The 21392-nt window shown below is 42.7% G+C and overlaps 1 protein-coding gene across 1 annotated transcript in view; it reads left to right on the top strand.

Moving 5' to 3' along the window:
* The first annotated feature begins 2950 nt into the window (after positions 1–2950).
* The window catches only part of PKP3 (plakophilin 3), an 80367-nt gene continuing 61925 nt past the window's right edge, over positions 2951–21392 (top strand). Inside the window, exon 1 of the mRNA XM_081936841.1 lies at positions 2951–3106. Coding sequence (XP_081792967.1) covers positions 3068–3106 — 39 coding nt within the window. The 5' untranslated portion in view covers positions 2951–3067. The remainder of the gene's footprint in view (positions 3107–21392) is intronic.

Here is a 21392-nt window from a genome sequence, read left to right as displayed (position 1 = left end):
GTCTACAGTTCACATTACACCTTTGTGTAATGCATTATATTATAAAGAAAACTTCAGCAACTTGTTCAAATAAACAATAATCATATTTTTCCTGCCACTTTTATGTATAGCTCAAGGTGACAAACATACCTAATATCCTGCCTCTTTTCCGCACAATAACACTGTGAGGTGGGTTGGACTGAGACAGAGGGGAGGGCTGGTCTAAAGTTACCCAGCCAGTGTCCATATCTTTGAGAAGCCCAAAACTCCTGATTTCTATACCAGCACCTCAACCATTACACCAAACCAGCTCTTTATATTGGGATATTTAGTGAGATATATTTGGATTTCTATGGTATTTGTTTTATTCATCCATCTGGCCTTCTCCCCAAGCACTCAATCGCTTTAAAAACATTCACACATGGATACTCTAGAATCACAAGATGCTCTTATGGCATCCCACTACTTGTGATAATAATAATTTAAATAAATACAGACCTATGCAGACATACAAAAACAGGAAGAGCAATGAGACTTACCTTACTCCTTATCCTGTTGATCTACAAACCAAAGAAGTGTTTGTGTTTTCTGGGTACCCAAACAATTTTTCCCTGTGTAAAATATTGCTCTTCAAATGTAGTGGTTCAGTCTATATTTATGTATTTGTTTGTTTGTTTGTGAAACACGTACAGGATAGCAGGTATAAGTATGAACATGGACATGAACAAAGGAAATGAATACAAGTAAATGGGGACAGTAGGACAGGGACGGTGGGCACGCTGGTGTGCTTATGCACGCCTCCTTTACGGACCTCTTAGGAATGGGGTGAGGTCCACGGTAGACAGTAGAAGGTTGAAACTGTGGGGGTTTCATCATAAGATTTCTGGTTCTTTTTCCCCAGTCCTCATAACCATATGCATGCCTATAACTATACCTACATACTTGTTCCTCTGTGTGCACATACAGACTTACAGGAGCATTTTAAAAAAACAATGTGTGTTTATTTGTAGTTATCCTCCCCTTGAGGATGTGCAGGGGGAAATAATTTTCCTGCCGTGAATATGAAAGGTGAAAAACAACCACGCAGAGGAGAGGCTTGACATTAATTTCAAATAATCCCTTGATATTCTCAAAGCCTAAAATTCTTATATAAAAAGTTAAAATTAAAATAGTGTAGGCACAGGTGTGAGGAATCCTTGTGCACCGGTTCACCTCTCAGGAATTTAGCAGAAGACTCAGGGGAGGAGGGTGTCAGAAAGAAGAAAAGTGATCGAAGGCTTTGCAAACCCCTTTCCTTGTAAACACACACTCTCACACACGCACATGCACACACACAATCCAAATGGTACATTCCAGGTCGTTCTTCTTAAGTAGATTACCACTGTTAAGAGAAAAACCAAACAAAAGCAGTCAAAAGAAATATATATATATATACAGTATATACCAGGGGTGTCCAAACTTGGGAACTTTAAGACTTGTGGACTTCAACTCCCAGAATTCCCCAGCACAGCATAGCTGGCTGAGGAATTCTGGGAGTTGAAGTCCACAAGTCTTAAAGTTCCCAAGTTTGGACACCCCTGGTATATACAGTATATTGGCTAATGAATAAGGGTTGTCAACAGCTTCTGTTCTATTAAATCCTAAAGAGGCATTGCTGGCTGTGTTTTGGCAAGTCTATCCGGAAGCAACCATTAATAAGGCAGCTCTTCAAAGCGAGACAACTTCAGATATTGAATGAACCTCTAGTAGCCCTTTGGATAGAAGACTGCCTCTTGCAAAGGAAGAATCCACAGCTACTGTTTCCAAAATGGTTTTTTCATATTCACTCACTCAGCCTGCAAAAGGAGCCAGCAGAACTTAGCACTGTAGGCTTTCTTTTAAGGTCTAATTTCTCACATTTCTGCACTCTGGTGTTCTAAGTATTATTATGATGCATCAGGAACCTATAATAAACTAATTAAGCGACGTAAAACCAAAACAAATTAAAAGAATGCTCTTAAAAACAGCTGCTCTTTGCTTGGTGCCTTCAAGTGAGTCTTGACTCGTGGCAGCAATTTTCTTGGTAAGAGTTTAGAAGAGGTTTGCCCTTGCCTTCTTTTTCCTTGGGCCAAGAAAGTGGCTGGCCCAAGGCCACCCAACTGGCTTTGGGCCTAAGGCAGGACTAGAACTCCCTGTCCTGCCATTTCTAGTCTGGTGCCTTAACCACGACACTAAACTGGCGCTCTCTCTCTCTCTTTTTTTTGCAATTGTAGTTTGCCATTTTCCACATTGTTTTCAACCCCTGAGACTTGACATGGTGTCACTGAGTGAAGTAAATAAGGAAACAAAAGAGAAGAAATATCTGGGAAATTAAGATAAGAGAGAAAGGACAGAAATGAAAGCATTCTTTCCTGTCTTAAGGGCATTTAAGGGCATTTTTCCTCATGACAGCCAGAGTCATTGTCTGAGCTGGCCCAGACTGATAGACATTGTAGTCCACAATTGCCGGAGGATGTTGAGAAAAGCTGGTGTAAAGCAAGGGAAGGAACCATGGTCAGAGAGGCACTCCACCGTGTTGCAAATTGACAAAGGAAATGGTTCAAATGGTATGGCCATTCAACCCCCTTTTTAACCCAGTACTTTTTTTTTTAGACACCCCATTCTGCTGAAAGTGACTTAAAGCTTGAGAATGTGGGTTGAGTTAGCTTTTGGTAGAAAGACTGAGAAAACGTGGAGAGGGCCCATGGATTCTCCCCCTCTGGCAACTTGCACAAGGAGCTCTATCATCACTGCCACAGAAAGTTCAAACTTGTCTTGTTGATTTTCAAAGTTTGTTTTTTAAAGGAAAACCTAACAATAAGGAAAGTAACCGGTTGGATAACATTAGTGGGTGGAACTAACTGTTAGCTCCCTGCCCAGCCTAGCCCAGCCCAGCCCTAACCTACCCTAGCCAAGCCTTGCTTGTGATCGCACCAACAGTTACTGAACAGTAGAGCTTAATCATTCCAGGTGTTTGCAGAAGGAAATAACTGCCCATCTGGTCACCTTTGGGACTTCGAGAGCCCCAAGCTTAGGCACGTGGGAAATTCTCTCCGTCCCCTCTGAGAGGATGCTGCAAGGAAACAAGAAGTCCAAGATGCCAAGCACTGTATGTCTTATCCATTCTCATTCTTTCTCTCTCTTTCTTTCTTCTCTCTCTCTCTTCTACTGCCTTTCCATTTTGATTAATAAGCTGATTTTAAGGCAGCTGGTCTTGAGCTGTGCTAAGCAAGGGCAGGGCAGCTTTATATTTTGGCTCGGGCTATTGTAAGCAGGCTGGCATTTCAGTGCATATCCTGGCGCAGAAAGTATTAGTCTGCTTGGGAACAGGCAAGTCTTATAAATATCTGGGGGAAACGTGTACAAATTGCACTTTGAAATACTCTTTCTTGGGAGCTAACGCAGAATTATTTCAGAGCAAGAATCCTGTATGCCCAGAATGCTTGACTCCCTGGCAAATTGTAAGCAAGTAAATGGGGCATTCGAATAGTTCGCAACTTATGACCTGATCAACTAAGGCTTGAGCTCTCGCAGTGAGATGGTCCAAAAGCATTTTGCTCTCCTCCCTATTGTGGGTGATCTTGTTTAGAAATTCTGGGATCTGGTGCTGTGAACTTGAAACTAAAATTCAGAAATCCCACATGAGGCATAAATGGGCAAGCCCATCTCCATTTCCAGAATACAACTCCTTTGTGGTCAAGTGAAATCTTGTTTCTTGATATGGCAAGCATGCGAGGTGTCCTGTTGAAATTCACTGTTATGAACTGTGGCATAGTGGCCACTCTGTTTGATAGGTCCAAAGGAATAGATGAATTTGCAGCAAGGGATGAGGGTCTCAGAGTCTATTAGCCATTGCAATCTAGTGTCTCCCCCTTGCAATGACTTCAACTTCCATAATTTCAAAACCAATTTAATGCTTCTTGTAGGTCAAATGTCATAGTCCTGGAAGTGCTGGGGAATAAATACAAAGTAATGCCCCAGCTTCAAGCTTTGCTATTTGGGGGGGTTGTTTGTCGTCTTTCTTTAGGTGAACATTAGAAACAGAGTTGGCAGTCCAATTTATTGTGTTTATAATGATATCTGAGGAAATGCTGAGACTCTGTTTGAGAGAAATAAAGCAGTGGACTTTTTACAGTTACAGATGACGAATAACTTCAGAACAGCTTCATCCACAGTGAAGCATAGCAAAAATGTTCCACTTGATTGTAAAGAACATTACTGTAAACTTCCTTAGCCTGGAAAACCATTTTTGTCATGAATAACACCATTTACTACAAATATATAACTTGGGCAAGTAAAGATGTTTTATCTTTCTCAAGAAGTCAGCATTTCCTTTTAAGAGACAGAGTGTGACTATATATGCTAAGCCAGAACGGTAGCGGTGGCGTGGGAACCTGAAGTGAGAAGGATGGCCTGGGTGGGAACTGCTACTGAATTCCAAATACTCTCTGCAGATTTTGGAAAGCAATCCTCTCTTGTTCTCGTTTCCCAACCAACAAAACCAAGATACTAATGAAATATTTAATTGGCTGCTGTGAAGAAGAATAAGCGCTTTGCCTTATGGAATATGTGTGGGAAGAAGAATTTGGAAATGCGTACCATGGAAATGTAATGAACAAGGCTTTTCACTTGGGTATTTAGCTACACAACAGGAAGAACATATTTGCCCCTCTAATGCACCCTTCGTTTGTCAAATTAGGGCAACAGGGGAAAGAAGAGAGGCTTTTCCCCTGTTCGTTGTACCAGTTACAACTTATCTGCAAGAATAGACTGGCACACGTTGATGAAGGAGACTATACTTCTTTTCGAGTTGTTATTTCTCAAAATTGCTTATGGTTGCACATGCTATAATTTAAATGAGCGCTGGAGGCTTTAAGGATAGGCGTGGGTTTGAAGGACTTGTTCATTCTGTCTACGTTCTTTCCAACCTGGCAACTTTTGAGCCCCATCCTGAGCAAGGGCCTTTCCCGGTGAAGAATAGATTGGGCTAGCAGGAGCAGGATCAGCTTATATGTAGAACTTCCATTTTTGTTCAGCTAGCAAAGGGAAAGTGGGATAAATGAGAATTTTGTAATGCTTTCCTATGGGGATTTTTTAAAAAATCAAGATACTTAAAAGCCAAATGTTCTTGAGAGGTTTTTTTCCCCACTGAAATTTAAATATTCTCTGGGCTGCCCCCAATTTGGAACCCTCCAACAACAGGGAAGGTGAGGGCCATGGCAGATTCCTATTGCCTGCTTATCAAGGTACTATTTCATGTCATGATCTAGTATTCCATTTTCTGCACTCTATAGATAGTCTTTGATTTAGGACCCGTTGTTTAGTGATACTTGGAAGTTACCACCTGCTGGAAAAAATGGGGATTTACAACCTGGATCCAAAGTTCTGACAGTTGCCCCCGACCCATGGTCACGTGACTGCACTTTTGGCAACATGGCTGTATTAACAGCCATTTGGGGGGTTCTGGGCTCACATGACTAGTTATATGATGCAGTGGTGGGATTCAAATTTTTTTTACTACTGGTTCTGTGGGCGTGGCTTGGTGGGTGTGGCTAGGTAGGTGTGGCAGGGGAAGGATACTGTAAATTCCCCATTTCCTCCCAATCAGCTGGGATTTTGGAGGCAGAGAATAGATGGGGGCGGGCCAGTTAGAGGTAGTATTTACTGGTTCTCCGAACTACTCAAAATTTCTGCTAGCGGTTCTCCAGAACTGGTCACAACCTGTTGAATACCACCTCTGATATGATGGTTTTACAAAAACCAGCCCTTCTAGTTTTCAGCAAAACCATACCATCATGAACAATGGGTTTACTTAACGACTGTGGCGTTCGCTTAACTGCTGCCACAAAAAACATTGCCACGTGACAACTCATTTCATGACACTTACAATTTACAGCCATAACGGGCAGGTGTAGTTACTGTTGTGACCAGTGATGTGCGGTGAGGTTTATGGCTGGTGAGGCTGGTGACGTCATCAGAAAGGCAGGGAATGGGACATGTGCAGGAGGCTGAGGCTGCCTCAGCCTCCTGCACACATGGTCCCATTCCCCGTCTTCCTGAGTCAACATGAAAGGGACCGCAGAGCGCAAACCGGCGGAGTGCGCTCCGCGGTCCCCTTCAGGAAGGCAGGGAATCGGACCATGTGTGCCTTTTCCCTTTTCCCTTTTTTTTTCTTTTCATGATGAGAGCGGTGAGGCTCTGCCTCCCCTGACCGCACGTCCCTGGTTGTGACTGCAGGACTACCTGTATTCTGAACTTATCTTAACACTTCGATCCTTATATTAGTGGAGACTCAAATGGGAAAGTGTTCATGGGATCTTCTGTGTTCTTATTCTTCCAGCTCGGAAGGAAAAATAACCTGTCGCCTTACTGATGAGATTAAATCTCTAATGAACAAGATGAATAGAAATGCCTATCCCATGTTGTTGCTGTCCAGATGTGTTAGAATTACACAATTCCCAACTCTATAATCCTAAGGCATCTGGAGAGCACTAGGCTGGGGATGTTTTGACAGGCCCTTTCAATTTCCTTTTGCTCATCTCAAGCTTCATATTTTTTTTTAAATACCCAGTAGTCATTACCCATGCTAATTCATCGCTTTTAATTTATATATTCATAAACTTCCTAAAGTTTATTATCCTTCTGCCTTTAATCTTGTCTTGTTCTCTACTATTAACACTGTTCTGAGAACCCTAGTGCACATTACTGAAAATACAGTGCCTAGGACATATGTACATATTACACATACGCATACACCATCATACATTTCTCTTTTGGGGTAAGCAACACTACAAAAAGTGCAGAAATAAGTAAGAATAATAAGCTAAAAAAATTAAAGGCATGAGATTAGACAATGAAAGGAACTGTAGCTAAATATAATCTATACAGCATCAGACACTATTCCTGTCCATACAAGCCATCCCTTACTTCTATCACATCCATATATATGTTGATTTCTTTAAACTTCTCATCTTTTCTTTCAGAGGAATTCAATTTTATCCAGCCGTGACTTTCTCAGCTTTTCCCTTCCTCTCAACCACTCATATACATTTGTTTAGAGAATTGATCCTTGTTTATTCTTTCTATATGAAATCATGCATTTGTACTCAATCGTTACTGTACAGCTCATTCATTGTTGCTCTCTTGATCTTTTCTTCTTTTATTATGCACATTCTTAAGTTCTTCTCCCACTGCATGCAACTTATTTTTATGATTCTCCTGATGTATTCAACTCTCATTCCACATGATGGTGGACCAAAGCATGTTTTTATACTCAGCCATGTTCTTTCAACAAGAACTTGTTCCTTTCATCATATTTGTTAACTCTCTGTCAGCATTTGCACAACTTAAGATGTCTCCTTGCATTTACTTATCTTGAATACATTTTCTACCAAGAAATGCAAATTTATCAAATTGTTCCACTTTTTCATTTCCAAGTGCTTATTCCATTTCACCTGACAAACACAGCCTCCTAGATCCATGATGTAGAACCTATGGCATGCATGCCCAAAGTGGCACACAGAGCCATGTGGCCTGGCATGCATGGCGTTGCTAGTTCCTTTTTCGGGTTTCTGGTGTGCATGATGATCAGCTGGCCTTTTTGCGTGCAGCAATGCTGGAAACGGGAAGAGCTGGTCTTCTGTTTTTCGGCGTGACCATACACTCCAGCCAGCTAATTGTCACATATGCATGTGCGCCAGAAACTGGAAGACTAGCTTGCTGGTGCACATGTGCATGCCGGAAACCAGAAGTTCAGTTTCCAGCACAAGGATGCCCCCTGGGAAGCTCCACTTCCAGGTTGCGGCCCAGATGAGTATGCATGTGTGCTCCCTTTCTGGCACTCAGTGCCAAAAAGATTTGCTATCACTGTCCTAGATATATATTTTTAATCCATGCTTCATCATCCTCATTGCATCAGACAATCTAACATTCTATTTGACCTGTATCATTTGAGTTTTCATCCAAAAATACAGCGTTGTCTCTCTATAAAGGTACCCCCTCATTTAAGAACACTCCATGAACTTCATCACAAACTTTCCTGCCATGTAGTAGTCCTTGACTTATGGCCGCAATTGAGCCCGAAATTTCTGTTGCTAAGCAAGACAGTGAGTTTGTGAAGTGAGTTTGCCACTCACTTCACTTTAAGCAAATCACTGCAAGTTCTTAAGTTACTCACAGAGTTGTTAAAAGAATCTGGCTTCCCTATTGATCTTGCTTGTTAGAAGGTCGTAAAAGGGGCACTGCAACTTGCCAGTTGCCAAGTGCTTGAATTTTGAAACAATCTTAAGTGTGAAAAACAGTCACAAGTCACTTTTTTCCAGTGCTGTTGTAACTTCAAATGGTCACAGAATGAATGGTTGTAAGTCAAGGACTGTGTGTACTCATGATGATAACTTTGTTTTCTTTCCTGCTTACGTTGAGCCATTCACTAAGCATCCCATTTAGCCTCACACTTGCTTCACTTACTGCTCTCTTCTTACTCAGCAAGCAACAATCAACTCCATATTCATACAAAACATTATATAATTCAAGCTACTTCGTCCTACTCTTTCTCTAATTCAGTAAACGTACAATAAGCTTTCCTTCCCACATTCTGACCTCTGTAGGCATAAAGATGCCCTGCATTTTGCTCATTGCCACTTCCTGTACTCTTTGGTTAGAATTCTACCAAGCTCCTCCCCATTGACAAACTAAATCCTACCGGATTAGCATTCACTCTCCCTGTTTTCCCTTTGTGTAGGGTGGGGTTCTTAAACTTTTTGCCATTAGACCAGGGGTGTCCAAACTTGGGAACTTTAAGACTTGTGGACTTCAACTCCCAGAATTCCCCAGCCAGCCATGCTGGCTGGAGAATTCTGGGAGTTGAAGTCCACAAGTCTTAAAGTTCCCAAGTTTGGACACCCCTGGATTAGACCTTTAATGTTATCTTAAACAGACCTCCCGTAAAAATCCAAATATCCAAATAAACACAAATAAACTATGAAAAAATGAAACTTTTGGAAGAATGTAGGAGTTTAACTAATTAGTTTTTTGGTTCTGTTTTCCGTTCGGTAACAAAATCTAACTAAAAGTTTTTGCCTGCACTTCACAGTTTGCGAAACCCTGCTAGTCCTTGATTTATGACTGTAATTAAGCCCAGAATTACAGCTATAAATCGCTGTGGTCATTAAGCAGGTCACCACATGACCAGACCCGATTTTATGATCTTTATTGCAATGGTTGTTAAGCTAATGTGGCAGTTATTAAGCGAATGATGCAGTCAGTAAATGAATCGATTTCACCCAATGAACATGTTTTGCTGGCAATGAGAAATAAACACTAGAAACTGGCAAAAAGCATCGAAAATTATGATCACTCGACTGAGGGACATTGCAAATAGCTATAAAGGTGAGCTTATTGCAAAGTACCCAAAATGCTGACCAGTGAGTGAGTGAGTGAGTGTGTGTGTGTGTGTACATGCGTGGACATCAGAAATTCAAAATCGGTTTGTGATTAGCTTTTGGGGGGATTGTCATAACTTCGAGCAGATGCTAAGTGACTAGACATAAGTCTAGAATCACCTGTTTAAACATCAGGTATAAATGAAGTCTCCATATCTTTTAACAAATCACCTACTCACATGGAAGCCACATCCAGATTTTAATATCTGAATGATGTATCACCAGTTATGTTGTGATAGTATATCCACTTATATGCCACAATTTGTCAATATTTGTCAATATTTTTACAGTGTTCCACTATTCCACATTGGTTTCCATCAAAATCACTTTGCATTTTCTTTTCCTCTTTTACTATTGAGCAGTCCTCACTTTTGTTGACCACTTCTTTGCAACTATCGGTTTCTCTTGTTATGCTTTATCCATCACTTTCTCCCATCCACATTTCTGTAGCAATCTTTCTTTTATAAACATTTGCGTCTCCTATGGTGTTTCTTTACATCCTCATTCCCCCAACCATCCTTTTTGATTTTCCCATTACTGCAACTCTACACGTTTCTGTAGCGCTTTGTAACATCATTTTTATCCCTCTGTTCAGTGTTGTGCTGACGGTACCGTATAACAAATAGCTCTACTGCCTATTAGCGCTGCTACATTATGAGCTGGCAAAGGGCTGATCGGTGCAGTGTGCACTGCAGCTCAGCTCTGCTTTTAACTGGCTCACAAAATTCCAGAAAATTTAACAATTGGCTGGTGTGAGCCTGTGCAAACTAGGTCCAGCACATCGCCACTAGCATATCGCCTCCAAGTAGCTTCCACGTCTTCTTTCCTTATGTCTGCTTCTATTCATTCTATTGGGAAATTAATCTATGACTCATCCAGGATATGCAACTTTTCCTCCTGTAATTGCTCTACTTTTACTTCTTTTCTTTCTGACCATTTCAGGCAAGGTCCCTTCTTGAAGCTACCAACTTGTCCTAAATTCAGAACTTGACATTCATTTTTTTTAGTGTCCTTAAAATTATTTCTGTCATTCATTCATCGTACGTAATAAAATCAGTCATCGTTTTCAATGTTAGTACTGTGCTGGTTGTTTATATATTGTCTTATGTTTAAATTAAAGTGGGCAACTATGGCCTCTTTATGACCTGTGAACTTCAACTCCCTGAGTCGTCCACAAGTTGTAAGGGGGCAATAGTTGCTGCCCCTTGTTCAAATCATGTATTTGAAATAGAGATTTTAGTAAGCACATGCAGAACATAACTGCTTTATTCTTTTATTTCTGTTCAAATGTGTGCTTTTGCTATCTTATTCCTGTTGTATTCCACTTTGCAACCTTCCTTGTGCTGCGGTTCTCCCAGATGGGCTCATGATAATGACCTCTGCCACCTCTCATAACTTTGGTCAACTGAGACTCATGACCCTTTTTTAGTATGGTGCAGAATCTGTCTGTAGATACAGTTACTGGTTATACTGCATTTCCTCCTAGTAGTAGCAATAAAGTCAGTCACATTTTGGCACATAATACTGCTCCCCAACAATTTGGAAGTATATACAGTGCTGAAATTGTCCTGGGGATGAATTGAATTCATGGGTTTCAGTCACAGGTTTGGAGACATAACTGGGCAAGTATTAACCACTATTGAGGTAAGGGAGTTGAGATCCGCCTCCACACTCCTGGCCTTCTGGAAGAACCTAAAAACCTGGCTCTGCTCCTTGGTCTGGGCCCCCAACAGGGGCCTGTTACATTGGGGTTGGTTGACTGGGTAGAGGAGATCCCCACCTCCAGGGGATAAATATTTGTTAAGTGATCACTTACAGCAGTATATATATAATTATAGTTCATTATGCCCTGGGCAGTTCATTTATTACTAATCTGACAAGACATGAGACCACTATTACCACAGTTCTGAATTTCTTCAGAAATTGAACAGAATAGAGTGATAGCCCATTTATCGCCCAAAATCAGCCAGATAGACAGACTTGAAGTTGAATTGCAAAACTGGGGCAGCTCCAAATAAAAGATGATAGTCTAACTGGTCTGTGAACAAGCTTCTGTTCCGTTTCCTCATACAATTCATAGCACATGTCTGCAAAGGGAATGACAGTGCCCAGTTCATTTATTGTAACAGATGATGACGTACAAATCCCACTAGATTCCTGTAAAACAGCCTATGAAAACAGTGTTTTCATAACCTCCAAGTGCAGACAAACAATTATGTCCTTTTAACAAGCAACACAAACCTTCTTCAACCATTTAAAACAATCAGGGACGTGGCATTGGTAACCTATCAAACCATTTGCTTTCTCAGCCGACTAAGAGAAATGTGATGTGGTGTCTATTAAGTGGACCAAGGTCAAAAAAATCCCACTGTTGGCCAGGACGACAGAGGCAGAAAATTAAATGGAATCTTATTTCAAAGTAAATAATTAAAGCTCTTATCTTTGTTTCCATATTTCACTGTGGCCTGTTAAGGTCCAAAATAATTTCCAATCTGCTGAACATTTTGAAATAGATTTTGTTAAATAGTGGGAATTCAAAGGTTGTCCAATCAAAGGCAAAAAACAGGATGACTTGGTTGCTGGATCTAGACACCGTTTTTCTGGTTTCAACATTTCTGCAGTGTCTCTTTTATAGAACAGCTGCATCTCCTGTTTTTCTTCTGTGAAAGCTCCCTTCCTGCTTTCGGATGATCGTGATGATGACCACCTCCTATTTTCCCCCTCACAATAACCCTATGAAGTGGGTCGGGCTGACAGAGATCAACTGGCCCAAAGTCACCCAACTGGCTTTCATGCTTAAGAGAGGGCCAGAACCAAGGGTAAAATGCTACCAGTTCGGACCGGTTCGCCTGAACCGGTAGTAAAAAAATGCTACCAATTCAGGCAAACTGGTATTTCCAATGATCTGCTGTGACGTGTGATTTATATTAGCTAGAATTGTCGGATTTCCTGCTTTCTAACTAATCTAAATCGCGTGGCACAGCTGATCCCCCCCCCCCCCCGTCTACTTACCTTTGCAGACTCACAAGGCTTCAAAATGTTCTTTTTTTAGCACTGCGGGGCGTGCCTCAAGCACACAAAGTGCACGCTCGGTAGCAGACTCACCGAACCTGTAGCAGATTTCAGAGGATTTCACTGCTGGCCAGAACCCTTAGTCTCTTAGTTTCTCGGTCAGCTCCAGTGGTGGGTTTCACAATTTTTTAGAACCTCTTCTGTAGATGTGGCCTGCTTTGTGGAAGTGGCTTACCAGTCATGTGACTGGGTGGGAATGGCTTGCCAGCCATGTGGCTGGATGGACGTGGCAACTTATAAAATGTGGTGAAACTCACTTAACAACGCTCTTGCTTAGCAACCAAAATGTTGGCTCAGGAACTCTGGCATTGAAGTGTGCAAGTCTTAAAACTGTCAAGTTACAAGACTCTTGCACCCCTAACCCTTTAGGAAAAAAACCCCCAGGGGTGTTCAAACTTGACAGCTTTAAGACTTGTGGACTTCAACTCCCAGAATTCCTCATCTCGCTCTTCATCTTGATGATGTGCGGACGGGCAGGGGGAGGGAGCTGGAACCGGTTCTAAACGGCACTGTAGATTTGTGGAACCTCTTCTATAGAAGAGGTTAGAACTGGCAGGAACCCATCCCTGGTCAGCTCCTTTATTACTACACCAAACTGACTCTTTTAAATCCTTTTTTAAAAATGGTTTTTGTCATCTGATGAATTACTAGATTGTCCCTTTACCAGCCTTACATGTTGCATTATCCTGCCCCAATCCATTGGCAGGAGTGATAAAACATACCAGATTGAAATGTGGTTATCAAATGCGACTTTTCCTGACAGTAACCATCGTGGGGGTTTTCCAGCCTGTCCTCATGATGTTGCCTTCATTGTATCCCCAGGCCAAGTATGAGATGAGTTGAATCAAACTTACCTGTTCTGGTGTCTAAGTAATTAATTTCTCCATTGTTCTAACACCATTGAAGAGCAGTCTCACATTATATAAAATCTGCTAATCGCCATCACCCTCAATGTTGGAAGCTAGTTGGTTGATGCAATTACTGGGAATAGAGTCAAGAAGACAAAATGGGAATTAGCAGGGGAACAGCAATTTTCATGATATTATACTGGATGGTATTTAACAGTGATTTATGCAGGTTTGTGTTGACAAACAAGTAAGGGGCAAGACTTGGCTACAGAAGTCAAGATTGACAGGACATTAATGTGTTGAGGCATTTAGGCCAGAATTGTCAAATGTGAAAAAAATCATGGCAACTCACCCACCAACCAAAACTGCTTCACAAGAGCTGTTTGCCTTACTTCATTTAATGTCAGGAAGCATAGCTTCGGGTGTAAGAATATGGAGAGATTACATGTTCGATAGTCTTCTTTTTTTCTTCTGGGGCAGCTAGCATTATAGAGTCAGCAAAATCAAAACAGGTCAAGCCAGTCTAGGGTTAATAGAGGGAAGAGATTTAAGTCAGAAGCAAGCTTCAGGAGAAGCACATTCTGCCAGAAGCTTCCTCAAATCAAAAAAGACAGCAGGTCCCAAGAAATGAGAATGGCAGGTGGAAGATAGAGAGCAGCTGATAAGCATCAATTGTTGCAGAAGAATGCTAAGCAAGTGGATAGGACTGATGGAATGCCATACCTGCAGAGATCATCTAGAAATATTCACCATTCAGTTGTTAGTCATTTATTTCCAGGGCTGTTCACGCCATGTTCACACAATCTTAATGGCTGAAACGGGTGGGGGTGGGAGTGATTTATTTATTTATTTCTCTGCTGCCAACTCTACGAGGACATCTAGTGGATTTCATACATACCGGTATGTAGAATGTATGTATAAAAACAAACATTCAGTTCAAGGTTGTAAACAGTGCCCCTCCCTTGGTGTCCCATTCCAGCAATACATTAAATCCTCTAGGGAATAATTCTGTTTTAACTATTTTCATGAAGACCAATCTGGATCTTTGGGGATAAGCCATTCCATAGAACAAAACCCAAGAAATATAATTATTCCAAATATCCTATGAGAGGTTCTGGAATTTCTAATTGCAATGCACACATGGAACGGATCATTTCAATTTGAAGCAGGTGGTACTGAAGTTACCGAGGGGCAAAATCATACAGTTTCATAGTGATGACCTGCACTTTGAACTACACTCAAAAACCTGTTGGCAACTGATGTAGCACCCACAACACCAATACTAGATGTAAAGGGTCTCTAACGCTAAAGTTAGGGGGGGGGGTCTCATCTAGCAGAGCCATTCTATTTTATAGCAGTTGTATTTTTTTTTAGTACAGTAATCTGCAAAAGCAGATCCACAAAAAGCAAACTGCAGAAATCTATGCAGGAGGGAATAAAGACATGGTTAGCCTAATCTGGTGACCTGCCAAATCTGAGCAAAGGGCCCCACTGTACCAGCTTTAACTGCCTACCCAAGCAGTGGCCATGAGTCTAGGACAGTGATGGCGAACCTTTTTTGGCTCACGTACCATAAGTGGGGAGAGCGCAGGGGGGTCGTGTGTGGGCATACTGCACCCATAATGCAATGTGTGACACCCCCCCAGTGCGCATGCAAGCACTACAGGCGTGACCTCCCCCCCAATTTTTACATGCTTTTTTCGCCCTCCCCAGGCTCCAGAGGCATTATAGGAGCCTGGGGAGGGTGAAAACAGCCTCCCCCGACCCCCCGGATGCCCTCTGGAGACTTCAGGGACCGTCAGGAGGCTTCCCTGACACCTTTGGAGCACTCAAAACAACCCTCCGAGCAAACCGGAAGTCACTTCCGGTTTGCTCGGAGGGTCATTTTAAGCATTCCGGAGGCTTCAGGAATCTTCCCTGAAGCCTCCGGAGCAGTCAAAACGACCCTCCGAGCAAACCGGAAGTCCGTTCCCGAACTTCCGGTTTGCCCGTAGGGGCTGGTTTTTTGTGCTCCAGAGGCTTCACGGAAGCTCATGAAGCCTCCAGAGGGCCTCAGGGGGGGCGGGGGAGGCTCTTTCCACCCTCCCCAGGCTCCTATAAAGCCCCTGGAGCCCGGGGAGGGCGAAAAATGGCTTTTTAAAAGGGTGAATTCAGTTGGCCAGCGCGCACGACGGCGCTGGCCAGCTGACAGGGCTGCGCCTCGCGTGCCCTGACAAATGGCTCCGTGTGCCACCTGTGGCACACGTGCCATAGGTTCGCCATCACTGGTCTAGGAGATCCACAAGTGGCAGACTTCCTTCTTTAGAAGAGCTGCTATTCCATCCAAAGTAACAACTGAAGCAGATAAGCAACCAAATGAGTCTTGGGCAAAGCACTTCTGTTGTGCAGCAATTCAGCTTCAGCTTGTTCTTTCCCATCCAATCATTTACACAATCCAGGCATCAAGTCTATAGTATCCTATGACTCAGCCCAGGAGATGGAGATATGTATCTAGGCATAATACCCACATTGTGGTTTTATGTTGATATTGGAGAACATAGCTTGGAGAGATGAACCACCCTTATCACCACAGCGTAGGATCAAATGCAAACTTTTATTTTTGTTTGGTCAAATTAACTCTTAGTTTTATTCCACAAAAGAGTCTCCTGGGTTAGAGGCCACTCCTGGCCAAACTCATTAACTGTTGTGATTGCCTTCATATTCCAAATGTTTGGTAGAACTGCCTATCAGATAGCAGGGCAATTCCCTAAATTCTTGCAGAAATCCCTCTGGATCAATAAGAACTAGGGATGGATTGTTCTAATTTGTGTCACCACCTGCAGTGAAAGTATCCCTCAAGAAATGATCTGACCACAATAGGAGACTAATCATTAGCCCTCCAACTTCACATTACTACCAGCTGCTTTGATGGCAAAATTAAAACTAACGTAACAACTTTGTGGGTTTAGACCGTGGTTGCCACAGTGGTATAAACCTCTGATGTCTGTGATTCTCTCCCTAGGTATAAAGATTGTAGTCTTCTAGCACCAGTAGCTGGGGAGATTTTAAAACCAGCCTATTGATAAGATCTGAGACCTCAGGAAAGTTTTTGTAGCGAAGTGGGCAGTGCCTAAAGACGATCCCCAATTTGTTTCTACCTCATGATCTGATATATAGCCTGTCCTCTGAGACATAGACTTTGGCCAATACCATCATCATCACACCTCCTTATCTTGTATCAATGGTGGGATTATTTTTTTTACAACCGGTTCTGTGGGCCTGGCTTGGTGGGTGTGGCATGGCTGGCTGGGTGTGGCTTGTTGGGTGTGGCAGGGAAAGGATACTGTAAAAATCTCCATTCCCTCCTGACTCCAGGGGAAGGTTACTGCTAAATCCTCATTTTCTCTGATCAGCTGGGACTCGGGACGCAAGGAAGAGATGAGGGCAGGGCCAGCCAGAGGTGGTATTTACCGGTTCTCTGAACTACTCAAAATTTCTGCTACCGGTTCTCCAGAACTGGGCAGAACCTGCTGAATACCACCTCTGTTTTGCAGTTTATGGTAGAAACTGAAACCCAAAACTGAAGGAAAATCTGACACAAAAAAGTATACTCACCCTTGCCCAGCTTGGTTTGGATGATGAACGTTGAGAAGGTTATCCATTCATTAGAGGTGAGGTGGTGCAGTGATTAGAGTGCAGTACCGCAGGCTACTTCAGCTGACTACTAGCTGCAGTTCAGCAGTTCAAATCTCACCAGGCTCAAGGTTCACTGTGGGTAAAATGAGGACCCAGATTGTTGGGGGCAATATGCTGACTCTGTAAACCACTTAGAGAGTGCTGTAAAAGCACTATGAAGTGGTATATAAGTCTAAGTGCTATTGCTATTCATTGTCGACTCTTAGTGATTCTACAGGCCAGGTCTCTCCACATCTTCCTATTTTGCACTATTTCTTTGGGTTATTCTATGCTCTGGCTGGTGTCAGCTTTGATGGTGAGGTTTGGCTGATACAAGCCAAATTACCTAGATTTATAACACAGGGTCATTAATCTACTGAGCATGTGTAAATGAGTAAATCTTTGAGGGAGATGGGTGGTACAGAAATGTGAAAAATAATAAAAATTGATAGCTAAGCAGTTGTTCTTCTTTTTAACAGAATAATCTTTGCATTCAGATCCTGAATGGATTTCTGCATCTGTAAGCCCTCTCCCCATGCTATTACGTATTTGAATTCTGGCCTTTTCTTTATTCATTAGGGTTTTTCCTTGATAAAATGGGTATTATTTTCACTGTTTTTGAAAGGTTCAAAGCAAATGGTTGTGTTGAAAGATGGTGAGGCTAAGTCTAAGAGAAGTACAGAAAGATGAAGATTGGTTTCAACAGGTTTACTGTGGATTCAGCCTAATTTATCATTCTCATTTTATGTAAACTCCACAGAAAATGGTCACCATTTGTAAAGATGTTGTGCCAGAGGTAGGTTGCTCCTGGATTGGCCCGGATCGGCCTAACCGGTAGTGGTGGCAGCGGGAGGCTCCGCCCAGCCGCATAAGCACGCACACGAGCAAACCGCTAACGCTGGGATTTGAAACCCACCTCTGTGTTGTGCCAATAATTTTTGAAAACAGAAAATCAGATAATCTCCATAGTTATAGATATAGTTATAGACTTTTAAAGAAATCTGATTTTAACATGAGGTAATTATTTTACAGGCAGAAGAATCTCTGCCCGAATATAACTTTTTGAATGGATAAGTTATCATTGTTTAAAATCTATAACTGAAAGAGTGGTAAGGCACCGAAGTAATCACAAAGAATAATATAATCATGATATTGCAATTAAATATATCTAATGCTGGGAGGAAATCTTTTCACTTCCTATCATTTTAGCAAAATGATTTATGGAAGCAGTGACAAAAACATTATTTTAAAATGGTTTTCTAATTAGCATTATTAGTATGGTACGTCCAAAATGCTATAATGCTCTTTTTTTAAAAAAAAGATAGAGTGCTATTCTTCTATTGTGTCAATAAAAGAGACATTTAACATGATCTTTCTAGTCACCATCATGAATCATTTCTTGTCTCAGCATTGACTGGAAAAATATACATGTGTTTATCAAAACTTGCATATGGGTACATAAGCACATGCAAAGAAAGTATTAATAGAATTAAACAAATATGGGTATAGATAGAACATAGTTGTAGCTGATTTATTTAGTTTCTTATTTTTCCTCTAAGTGTTTCAAAAATGGTGCCCACAGACTTCACCCAACTCCATCACAAACATGTCCCATACAGTCACCATATGTTCTTTGTAACATAATAAAATGCAGTGTCCTTGAACTGTGCAAACCAACAACTACCATTATAGCAAAGAGGAATGACTGAAAACTTGTCAGTTGGAAAACACCCATCTGTTTTCATAACAGAGAAGAAAACCAATTGCTTCCTTGACACTCATCTGCTCTTTTGCAGCTAGGAATTCACTTAGATCTTGGAATGGCTGTAGGGAGATTCCCAGGCTTGGGCTGGGTGTAACCAACCACAGGACTTGTACACAAGATTTAGCTTGCACATGAAGCAATTGCTAACTGCAGTGATTGTCAGATTTGGCTGCATTTCACACTGGAAGATGCTTTCCCAGAGCACAACTGACAACTTTCAGAAGTTTTATCTGTTTTATTAGGAATGATTTGTTGCTGCCCCAAATTCATGCAAGTTTGAGGAAATGCTACTCAGGGCACGTACACTGTGCAAAGAGAAAGTTTTGGTAAAAAACAACAACAAGCCCATTGGGTGGTACATGAGGAGAAACAGAACTACCTGGAGTTAGGAAGTGCCTCCCACCTGAATCTGAGCACCTGAAGTGTGTGCAGTTTGTTCAGGACAAACTTGCCAATTTGCTTTTAAGGGAGGGTGCTTTTAAAGGTAGATTGGGGGATGATCTCAGAAAGTAGCATTGTTTCTCAAGATTAAATTAAATGTTTTACATTCCTATCCATATGGCACTTTGAGACCAAAAAATGAACTGGCATAGGGTAGAAATTTGATTTTCAAAAGAAGAAGAGGCAGGTTAAGGGAAAGAAGGTGAATTTTATCTCTCCTCTCTTTATTTTTAGCGATAAATGGACACACATCCAGAGGGGGGAGGGGGGAGGAGATGGAGAGATTACAGCTGATTTAGATGAATTAGTCAATGTACACAATGTCTAATTTGGCCCTTACATTCCCCTAAGGAAAAATCTAATTGACCGCCAAAATAAGGAAAGGAACCTGGGATCTCTCCAGCAGTTGCCATGCAGGTCAAGAGCACATAGAATAGAATAGAATAGAATAGAATAGAATATTTATTTCTAAGCCGCACCCTCTCCCGAAGGACTCGGGGCGGCGTACAATAAAACAAATAAAATACAAAGTTCAATACAATACAATACAATACAAATCTGGACAGGACATACATATAACAAGGACATATATAAGACGTATACAAGGAGGAGGTAGGCTGATAGCTAAAAAACAATTAAACAATTAACAATTAAAACAATTAAAAAGTCACAATATTTAAAAACCCCAATAAATAAATTCAATTGAATTACACTAATAAAAACCCGTCAGGAGTGATATAGTTAGATCATGGTTGAGCCAGGCCAGCTACTTGGAATAGGTGGGTCTTGAGCTTAACTCTGAAGGAACGGAGGTCAGACGTAGTCCTAATATCCGGAGGGAGGTCATTCCACAGGGCTGGGCCCGCCACAGAGAAGGCTCTACTCCTAGGCGCCGCCCCTCGACACTGTCTGGTGGACGGCACCTGGAGGAGTCCCTCTCTGTGCGAGCGAATTGGTCGCAGGGATGTATGGGGCAGAATACGATCCCGCAAGTAACTAGGTCTTGAGCCATGGAGCGCTTTAAAGATAGTTATCAAAACCTTGAAATGCACCCGATAGACCACAGGAAGCCAGTGCAGCTCGCGCAGGAGAGGTGTCACATGGGAGTACTTAGTACTCCCCATAATCACCCGTGCGGCCGCATTCTGGACCAACTGCAGTCTCCGAGTGCATTTCAAGGGAAGCCCCATGTAGAGAGCGTTACAGTAGTCCAGGCGAGACGTCACCAGCGCATGGGTGACTGTGCGTAGGGCGTCCCGGTCCAATAGGGGGCGCAATTGGCACACCAGGCGAACCTGGTGGAACGCCCCCCTGGCCACGGCTGTCACATGGTCATCCATGGACAGCCTGGCATCCAGGAGGACGCCCAATTGCGCGCCCGCTCCACGGGGGCAAGTTGAATGCCCCCAATGGCCAGAGATGGGATTAACTGGTTGAACCGGGGGGCCGGAACCCACAGCCACTCCGTCTTGGAAGGGTTGAGCCTGAGTCGGTTGTCATCCATCCAGACCCGTATGGCTTCCACACACCGGGACAATACTTCGACGGCCTCGTTGGGGTGGTTCGGGGTGGAAATGTACAGCTGAGTATCATCAGCGTACAGATGATATCCCACCCCGAAACCACGGATGATCTCACCCAGCGGCTTCATGTATGTGTTGAACAGGAGTGGCGAGAGGACCGACCCCTGTTGCACCCCACAGGTAAGGGGGCTTAGGGTCGACCTCTGCTCCCCTGCCAACACACATTGCGTCCGGCCAGAGAGGTAGGAGCCGAACCACCACAAAACGGTGCCCCGGACCCCCAACCCCTCCAGTCGGTGCAACAGGATACCATGGTCGATGGTATCAAAAGCCGCCGAGAGGTCTAATAGGACCAGGATAGAGGAACAACCCCTATCTCTGGCCCTCCAGAGATCATCTACCAACGCGACCAAGGCCGTCTCTGTGCTGTGCCCGGGGCGAAAGCCGGACTGGCGCGGGTCTAGATAATCATTCTCCTCCAGATGTCGTGGGAACTGAGAAGCCACCACACTCTCTACAACCTTCGCCAAAAAGGGAAGGTTGGAGATAGGACGATAATTGGCCAGCTCCGTAGGGTCCAGGGAAGGCTTCTTGAGCAAGGGTCTCACCACCGCCTCTTTCAAGGCGGCCGGAAGAGACCCCTCACCCAACG

The sequence above is a fragment of the Natrix helvetica genome (genome assembly GCF_964273705.1).
Source record: "Natrix helvetica genome assembly, chromosome: 1".
Taxonomy (NCBI): Eukaryota; Metazoa; Chordata; class Lepidosauria; order Squamata; family Natricidae; genus Natrix; species Natrix helvetica.
This window is presented reverse-complemented; position numbering and strand designations above follow the sequence as displayed.